This window comes from Babylonia areolata, chromosome 9 (assembly GCF_041734735.1).
Source record: "Babylonia areolata isolate BAREFJ2019XMU chromosome 9, ASM4173473v1, whole genome shotgun sequence".
NCBI lineage: Eukaryota > Metazoa > Mollusca > Gastropoda > Neogastropoda > Buccinidae > Babylonia > Babylonia areolata.
In genome coordinates, this window is record NC_134884.1 from 23,246,055 (window position 1) to 23,256,054 (window position 10,000).

General features: G+C 48.7%; 1 protein-coding gene across 1 annotated transcript in view; it reads left to right on the top strand.

Moving 5' to 3' along the window:
* Positions 1-10,000, top strand: part of LOC143285594 (uncharacterized) — a 112,183-nt gene that overhangs the window by 84,885 nt on the left and 17,298 nt on the right. The window contains exons 61-69 of the mRNA XM_076592988.1: positions 517-746; positions 1,456-1,570; positions 2,366-2,613; positions 2,895-3,009; positions 4,283-5,190; positions 5,490-5,604; positions 7,090-7,337; positions 8,017-8,131; positions 9,050-9,348. Of these exons, the coding sequence (XP_076449103.1) occupies positions 517-746; positions 1,456-1,570; positions 2,366-2,613; positions 2,895-3,009; positions 4,283-5,190; positions 5,490-5,604; positions 7,090-7,337; positions 8,017-8,131; positions 9,050-9,348 (2,393 nt within the window). The remainder of the gene's footprint in view (positions 1-516; positions 747-1,455; positions 1,571-2,365; positions 2,614-2,894; positions 3,010-4,282; positions 5,191-5,489; positions 5,605-7,089; positions 7,338-8,016; positions 8,132-9,049; positions 9,349-10,000) is intronic.

Below are 10,000 nucleotides of genomic sequence, written 5' to 3' on the forward strand. Positions count from 1 at the left end.
GCGCTCTTAACGATTCACCTATCATGAACAAGAAACGGGAATGAGTTCTTGTCAAATGTGGCAAACATAGAGCTGTTCGTTTTGTTGTGGGGGAAACTTTGATCCGGTAGCGTGGGAGGGGTGGAGAAGGAGCTAAAGGGGAGCGGGGGGCAGGTGGGGGGGGGGGGGTTGGAAAGAATGGGGACTGACTGACTGACCAGGACAAAGAAAGAAAAGACTGGCTGTTGATGCAGTGTCGCTTGTATCGAAACTTAAGTTTGCTTATCGTTAAGAACTCTAGGCGTTGTATTATGCTGCATAGCATTATTCTGTGTTGTACTGCGCTGCATTGCATTGCTTCGTGTCATGCTGTGTTGTGTTGTATAGTGATGTGATGTGCTGAGTTGTGTTGTGTTCTGATTGTGCTGATTTGTGTGACATGGCATTGCGTTGTATCGCGTTGTTATTGATTTATATTGTATCGAGTCGTATTCTGTTGAAGTGCGTTGCATCGTATCGTGTTGTACGGTGCGGCAGGTGCCCGGTGACGCCCGAGCTGCCCAGGCAGTGCGTGCTGGTGCAGGACCCCTCTGAGCCCTGCTGCATGGTGCCCTTCTGCGACTTCGTCAACCCCACCCCCTTCCCCAACGGCACACCCACCCCCTTCCCCCTCACCTCCACCGCCACCCTCGTGCCCGGTCAGGTCACCGGCACCGGCCTGACCCCCTCCGTCATTCCCACCCCCCAACCCACCGCTGTCCCTTCAGGTAAGGTTCAATTCCCTGTGGCTTTTTTTTTTAGAGGGGGGGGGGGGTCACTTTTCATCCTGCACCGCACCGTACCCCCTTGAAGCAGATAATCAGTCTCATCATCTTCTCCCCACCTCTCACCCCACTCTCCAGTGTGTGGTGGTGATGGTGGTGTGTGCAGGGTTCTGTGTGCACAACAGTGTGTGGTGGTGATGGTGGTGTGTGCACAACAGTGTGTGGTGGTGATGGTGGTGTGTGCACAACAGTGTGTGGTGGTGATGGTGGTGTGTGTACAACAGTGTGTGGTGGTGATTGTGGTGTGTGCACAACAGTGTGCGGTGGTGATGGTGGTGTGTGCACAACAGTGTGTGGTGGTGATGGTGGTGTGTGCACAACAGTGTGTGGTGGTGATGGTGGTGTGTGCAGGGTTCTGTGTGTACAACAGTGTGTGGTGGTGATGGTGGTGTGTGCACAACTGTGTGTGGTAGTGATGGTGGTGTGTGCAGGGTTCTGTGTGTACAACAGTGTGTGGTGGTGATGGTGGTGTGTGCACAACAGTGTGTGGTAGTGATGGTGGTGTGTGCAGGGTTCTGTGTGTACAACAGTGTGTGGTGGTGATGGTGGTGTGTGCAGGGTTCTGTGTGTACAACAGTGTGTGGTGGTGATGGTGGTGTGTGCAGGGTTCTGTGTGTACAACAGTGTGTGGTGGTGATGGTGGTGTGTGCAGGGTTCTGTGTGTACAACGGGGCCTACTACCGCCAGGGACAGACCTGGGATGACGGCTGTGACTTGCAGTGTGTGTGTGACGATGCTGCCTCTGGCCTCTACACCTGTAAGGACAGGTGAGCTGGTCGTCCGTTTATACGTGATGATGATGATGATATGGTGATGATATGATATGATATGATATGGAAACTTACTTAGCGTCTATCCTCGTCAGAGACCAAGCTCTATGCGCTTTACAAACACTGAGTCATTTGCACTACAGGCTGCTTACCTCGGTTGAGCCGACTGATAATGATGATAATAATCACAATGACATTAATAGTAACGATAATAATGAGAAGAAGAGGAAGAAGAAGATGATGATAGTATATTTATATAGCTGACAAGTGATTAAAAAAAGGGGGAATATTGAAAATAGTCATGCACATTTAATGTTTGCTTTCTGTTTCTTTTGAAGCGTGTCATGTGTTTGTTTTACATATACCGTTTTATAAACTTCTCACATGTTTGCTCTCTATTTCATTTTAAGCTTGTTACATATTTGCCTTGTTTGTTTCATTTTAGGCTTGCCTCATTTTTACGTCATATTTCATTTTAAATTAAGCTTATCACACGGGCCGGGTTGCACGAGGCGACCATTGCAGCGCTAAGTTTGCTTAGAATTAAGTCAATGTTCCAAAGTGTATGGAATTTACCCTAGAGTTACGAACATTTTTAACGATAAGCACATTTGGCTCTGCTAAGTCAGCTCATGCAACCCACCCCACAATTCGGTTGAGGGAGGTTACAACGGTGGAGGATTGGGCCCCGCCTTGGGCACAGTGGGTACGAATTAATTCCCCCCTCAGCCATAAAAGGCTACGGGAACTGAAATCTTTATACTTATGTTAACACCTGTTCCTTCTGTCCAGGTGCAAAACATACGGTGAGCTTCCCGCTGGCTGCGTGCTGAAGGTGAGTCCGTCTGACAGCTGTTGCCTGGTGCCGGACTGCACCCAGACACCCGTGGATGTGACTCCCTCTGTGCCGGGTACCGTGACGGGTAGCAACACCCCGAACCCCTCCTTCATCCTGGTGGGGGTGCAGCCAGGCTCCTTCACCGGCACTGGGGGCATCGGCCGTCCCACCGGCAACTATGGGTCACAGACCGGCTTCTCCAGTAAGGGCCTGAGTCTGTTGTTTGTTGGCTGGTTGGTGTGTGTGTGTGTGTGTGTGTGTGTGTGTGTGTGTGTGTGTGTGTGTAGTTTACAAACTTTGTCATCTTTGGTTCTGTATTATTCTATGTTCTAGATTTCCTGTTTTGAGTTTAGTAGAACTGCTTCTATATCTTAACATGCACGTCTAATCATTTCTAAGGAGTTGTGAGGGAACAGAAGTTTCCCCCTCCCCCACCCACCCACCCACACCCTTTTCCAAACTGACCACCGTGACTGTGTGCAGATGGCTGTGTGTACAAGAACAGCCTGTATCAGCAGAACCAGGTGTGGGAGGACGGCTGTGACTACATGTGTGTCTGTGTGGACGCTCTTCGCGGAAAGTACCAATGCACAGACCGGTAAGGACAGCTTTGGGCTTTTTTCTTTCTTTGTTGCCCTAGAATTTGGGACATTTTTTGTTTTCTGTGTTTTTTATTTGGGAAAACTGGAGTATACAAAGTCCACCCTTGTTTTGTTGTGTTTGTAGTGTTTCCTGTATTTGGTTGTGTCCATTCTTGTCTGTCGATGATTCTGTGCTGACTGTTTGCTATTGTATGTGTGTGTGTGTTTGTTCTGTGGGTTTTCTCCTCGTGTTTTCTGTCATTGTCTCTTGTCCACCAGATTCGTCGCCTTTATCTTCAGATCTGCTTCAGATCGTGGTGATGGGGGTGGTGACGATGCTGCTGTGGGGGGCCCTTTTAGGTTTTGGATTGCTTCACAAGGCCCTTTCAGGTTTTGGATTGCTTCACAAGGCCCTTTCAGGTTTTGGATTGCTTCACAAGGCTGTCCTCTCGTAATAACTATAACCCGGCGTCAGCCAGGCCCGAGAGATACAGACACCTGCAACGTTGTGCAGGAAATGCGAGCAACACTCCCAAACACTCCGTCCGTGAAGTGGGTGACCCTCTCTGCTGTGTGGTCCCAGTCTTTCCGTCACAGCCCCAACAGTACACTCTCTCAGCTCTGAGTAGGAGCCGGCCACAGGTCGAATAAAAAGCACACCGTTGATGGGACTCGAACCTATGCCCTCGTAGTCGTCAGTCCGCGACGCTAGCCACATGGTCACGGCGGCTGGTGAACTCCTGGTCCTTTCTCAGGGAGTGTTACTGTCAAATTCTCGGGGAACTATCAACGAGAGTCAAACACACATGAAGAATTTGATATCAATTCAAGTTTCTAAATGATGAGAAACATAAATGTAAAAACACAAAAAAAAAGTTTAGGTTTAAAGGGAACATTATGTAAGGGATGTGCCCATGACGCATTACTGTGTGAAAGGAAACACGCTTTGAATAATTATTATCCAGCTTATGGGTTGTACTAGTTCATAATTTCTTGACAATAAGGTGCGTCTGAATAATGGGCAAATCCAAAGTTTCCGTGGATTTCCAAGCTTCATGAAATTCGGGACGCTTCAAATCGGAAGTTTGAGGCCACAGAATCTGGCGTCGTCCACTTCATGGACACATCCATGAAAGTGGTGCTCAAGTTCCGTGACGGAACACAGCATGTATCTCTGCCACTTGTGCCTCGTTTAAGACATCATTATGAGTGTTGATGTTTTATCAGTGTGTGTGTGTGTGTGTGTGTGTGTGTGTGTGTGTGTGTGTGTGTGTGTGTGTGTGCCAACAGGTGCGTGTCCTACTTCTTCCTGCCCCAGACCTGCAGGATGGAACCGGACCCTGACGACACCTGCTGTCAGCGCGCGCGCTGCTACCCCGGGGGTCTGACCACCCAGCCTCCACCCACCACCACTACCACACCCACCACCACTACCACACCCACCACCACCACCACACCCACCACCACCACCACACCCACCACCACTACCACACCCACCACCACCACCCCCACCCCCACCACCACACCCGTGGTTGTGTCTGGAGGAACCGGCACCGGTCCCAGCGGCACTAACCCCACGCTCAACCCTCAAACGGGTACTGGTCCCACCGGTACCCGACCGACGGTCAACCCTCAAACAGGTACTGGTCCTACCGGTACTCGACCGACGGTCAACCCTCAAACGGGTACTGGTGTCACTGGCACCCGGCCCACGGTCAACCCTCAAACGGGTACTGGTGTCACTGGCACCCGGCCCACGGTCAACCCTCAAACGGGTACTGGTCCCACCGGTACCCGACCGACGGTCAACCCTCAAACGGGTACTGGTCCCACCGGCACCCGGCCCACGGTCAACCCTCAAACGGGTACTGGTGTCACTGGCACCCGGCCCACGGTCAACCCTCAAACGGGTACTGGTCCCACCGGTACCCGACCGACGGTCAACCCTCAAACGGGTACTGGTCCCACCGGCACCCGGCCCACGGTCAACCCTCAAACGGGTACTGGTGTCACTGGCACCCGGCCCACGGTCAACCCTCAAACGGGTACCGGTGTCACTGGCACCCGGCCCACGGTCAACCCTCAAACGGGTACTGGTCCCTCCGGGACAGCGGCAGTCATCACCCCCAACGTCCCAGCCAACGTGACTGGCGGCAGCAACATTGGCAGCACCGTGCCGAGCTTTACTGGGGCCCAGAGTGAGTTAGGGGCTTTTCGGGTGGATGGGCGGGTGGGTGGGTGTGGGTGGGTGGACAGATGGGGGAGCGAGCGGGATGAGTTGGTGGATGGATGGATGGGTGGGTTAGTGAGTGTGTGGATGGGTGGGTACATGGGTGAGAGGGTTGGTGGATTGATAGGTAGACTGATGGATGGAAGGGTGGATGGATTTTTTGTGTGCAAGTTTTGCCTTTTCGCCTCATGACTTGCGCTTTGTCTCCTCTTTTCTTTTCTTTTCTCTCTCTACGGAAGCCTGTGGGGGTTGTGTGTGTGTGTGCAGAAGCGTGTGTTTACAAGGGTGTTATTTACCACACCGGGGAAAAGTGGGACGATGGCTGTGACCTGCGCTGCACCTGTGATGACGACACCCAGGGTCTGTACACCTGTACCTACAGGTGAGTCTGCCGGTAGTCTGCACCCGTTGCTGTCACGATGTGTCGCTCTTTCTCACTGATCATGCAACCGATTTCTTTCACTGTGTTCTTCAGAATTATAGCTGTTTTCAACTTATCCTTTCAGAAAGCTCTCATACCTGATACGCGTTTATCATATCTACATTTCTTGATGTGCACCTTCAAGGATGTGCTACTTTCTTGACGTTTGTACCAGTTTCCAGTATAACCATTAATAGCTGTTACATATGATATGCGTTTATCGTATCAACAGAGGTAGTTGTGTACCAATATAAATTTGTTATATCCTTGTCGTCGTTTACGCCTGTTTTCAAGATTTCCCCTAAATGTTCTAGAAGTATACAGAATACGTTTATAGTATCTACATTTACAGTTGTGTTCTTACATGGACTTGTTGAATTCTTTCAGTTTAATAAACTACATCTGTCCTTTAAAAGCTTATAGCTCTAATAAGCGTTTATCGTGTGTACATTTGTAGATGTGCACCTTCATAGACTTGTAGTTTATACCTTGCATAGAAAAAGAATACATGTAATTGAATGCATGTTTTAAACGTCGGTATTGACAGTGCGCAGAACAACTGAGCATGTTTTATATACATGGAAAGGCGCTTTATAAAATCAAGTTCTTCTTCTTATTATTATCATTATCATTATTAGTATTCTTATGATGATTCTTATTATGATTCTTATTCTTATGAGTAGTAGTAGTAGTATGATCAGTGGAGTGACGGCCTAGAGGTAACGCGTCCGCATAAGAAGCCAGAGAATCTGAGCGCGCTGGTTCGAATCACGGCTCAGCCGCCGATATCCTCCCCCCCACGCCCCTCCACTAGACCTTGAGAGGTGGTCTGGACGCTATTCATTCGGATGATACGATAAACCGAGATCCCGTGTGCAGCATGCACTTAGTGCACGTAAAAGACCCCCACGGCAACAAGAGGGTTATTCCTGGCAAAATTATGTAGAAAAATCCACTTCGATAGGAAAAACAAATAAAACTGCACGCAGGAAAAAATACACAAAAAAAAAGGTGGCGCTGTAGTGTAGCGACGCGCACTCCCTGGGGAGAGCAGCCCGAATTTCACACAGAGAAATCTGTTGTCATAAATAGAAATACAAATGCAAATACAATTATCACCTGGACGTGCACGTGCACATTTCACACACACACACACACACACACACACACAACACACACATCTACTGTCATTATCATTAGTATTATTATTATTATTATCATTATTTATTTTATTATTATTGTTACTGTTCTTCTTCTTCTTAATACTATCATCATCTTCATCATTATCATCATAATTATCATTATTATCACCCTGGGCATGCACATCCCCGCCGCCACACCCCCCCCTTACCCCCCCACCCCCACCCCCCACCCCCCACACACACACACACCTACACCTACGGCTACACCTACACCTACCTATATACGCCGTCCCTCCAACAACAGGTGCCCGGCCTACTCGGGCCTGCCCCACTACTGCCACCTGCAGCCGGACCCCAACGACGTGTGCTGCAAGCGGCCGGTATGCACGGTGCAGGGGACCCACCTGGTGCCCAATATTGGGGGTGTCCCCACCCGCTCCCCCACCCTGGAGCCCTCCGTCACCGACGTCATCCCCATCGGCACGCACACCATCATCTCCGGGTCCTCCCGGCCACCCGGCCAGGCCGTGCAGACCATCTACGGCGGCCGATGTGAGTGTTGGTTGGTTGGTTTGTTGGGGTTTGTGTATGTGTATGGGGGGTTGGGGTGGGGAGGCATGTGTGTGTGTGTGTGTGTGTGTGTGTGTGTTGCGGCATTCGTGCATGTATGCGTAGATGCATATGCTACGCGTACGCGTACGCAGGACCGATGCGAGCGCGCGCGTACACACACACACACACACACACACACACACACACACACGCCATACCCACTCGCAGCAGATCTTCACACTGCACCGCACGCGTGCACACGCACATGCATACACATACACGCTTACACATACCGCGCACGCACATACACACAATACCATATATACACACACTCACACACATGCACGCACGCACGCGCGTGTACACACACACATGCACGCACACACGCACACACACACACGCGCGCGCGCACATATATGCACGCATGCACACATGTGCGCACACACACAAACACACACACACACTCTCTCTCTTTCTCTCTCTCTCTCTCTCTCTCTCTCTCTCTCTCTCTCTCTCACTCACTCACTCACTCACGCTACACGTAATCAGCTCATAAGGTTTGTCACGAGTTCAGTATCACACGAGAGTCTTGTAGACCCTACCCAAAATCTGAGTAATGTTCATGGTGACCAGCAGGGGTACATGTATTGAAGGCCGCACGATACTGTTTGTGTTTCAGCATCCTGCATCTACAAAGGTGTGGAGTACATACCCGGAGAATCGTGGGACGATGGCTGTGAATTCACCTGCACCTGCATCGGGAACAACGTCGGGTTGTACAGATGTGTGTCCAAGTAAGGGCTTCCATGGGGTAGCGTGGATTAAACATCTTTGATTTTGGTATGCAGTTTAGGATTGGTTGCTTTTATATAGAGAGTTATTTCCTTTTCTTTTTGTAGGGTTTTTTTCGTTTTTCAGTGTGAGAAGTACAGTTTGAAAAGGTATGTTTTGAGTGCTCTCTTGAATGCGGGTGTTGGGGTGTAACGGAGGTGTGAGGGCAGTGAATTCCATTGTTTAGGTGCAACGAAAGAAAAGGAGTGTTCACCGTAAGCTTTTTGTACGAATCTTTGGAATGGACAGTGTGCGCTTGTCATTTGAAGAACGGAGTTGTCTGGATGCTGAATAGACAGAAAGTATATCTGAAAGATAGACCGGACAAGAATCAGTGAAGAAATTGTGACAAAGGACTGAGAGTTTGTATTATATTCATGCTTGAATGGGGAGCCAGTGAAGGGAAGCGAGAAGGGGAGTGATGTGTTGACGTTTCTTAGCTTTGAGAGTGAGTCGTGCTGCAGAGTTTTGAACTTTTTGAAGTTTGTCAATACAGTATTTGGGGCAGCCAGCAAGAAGAGCATTTCCATAATCTAGTCTACATAGAACAAAAGAACAGACCAAAGTCTTTGTGGTTTCTGTAGTTAGATATTGCCAAATGGAGCTGATTTGTCAGAGTGATGCATATGCTGACCTACAAATGTGGTTGACGTGTATGTCAAGTGTCATGTCATCAGAAAGCATGTAACCTAAATTGCGTGCAGATGCTGAGAATGAACTAGCGTGATGTAAATGATAATAATCATCATAAAAAATGATAATAATGATGATAACAAGCATTCATAAGGCACTAAACATCTTGTGTATAGACAAAAGCAAAAATCAAACCGCTGAGTACAGACATGCGAGTCATTCACAACGTATGGACTGCTGCTGCACAGGTGCCCGTCCTACCCGGCCCTGCCCAAGTACTGTGACCTCTCCCCCATCCCGGGCAAGTGCTGCCCCAGCCTGTCCTGCGACGTGCCCAACGTGGGCATCTACACCCCCGTGCCCCAGCTGGAGCCACACGCCAAGCCGACCGCCGGGCCCGACGGCCTTTTCCCGACCCCAGAGCCCACGGTGGACCCCCAGCTGATTCTGGGTGTCGGGGTGGGCAACATGATTGGAGGGACCGGACTTCCTGGAGGAGGGGCCAAGGTCCCTGGGGGATACCTCAACAACCTGGGAGGCATCCGCGGTGAGTGACTGAGCTTTGTTCTCTGTTTTTTTTTTTTTTTTTACTCACTTGTGTAAACAAAGTGAGTCTATGTTTTAACCCGGTGTTCGGTTGTCTGTGTGTCCGTGGTAAACTTTAACATTGACATTTTCTCTGCAAATACTTTGTCAGTTGACACCAAATTAGGCATAAAAATAGGAAAAATTCAGTTCTTTCCAGTCATCTTGTTTAAAACAATATTACACCTCTGGGATGGGCACAAAAAATAAAAAATGAAGCCTGATTATATGCAAACTGCATTTACTGTTATATTTATATTTTTTTGTATTCTCTAAACGTGGCACTTTGATCTGATATTCTGACCCAACAACAAGAGCAGTCATTATTATCATTTTTGTTCAAACAGGAACTTCTTTTGCTGAGCATGGAAGTTTTATTTATTTTGCAAACGTTTTGGTGCAGATAGTAAAAAAGGGAAATTACTCTGTAATTAATGCTAGGGGACTTAATTTGCTTTAAACTGATCTTTCTCATCTTAAACAGTACATTTTGAAATTACACTCAATACATAAAAAGCTTGGATTTTTTAAAAGTGTATCACAAGTGAGTCTTGAAGGCCTTGCCTCTCTTGTTTTAGTTATTTTGTCTCAGGTTTTTACCATGAGAAACAGTA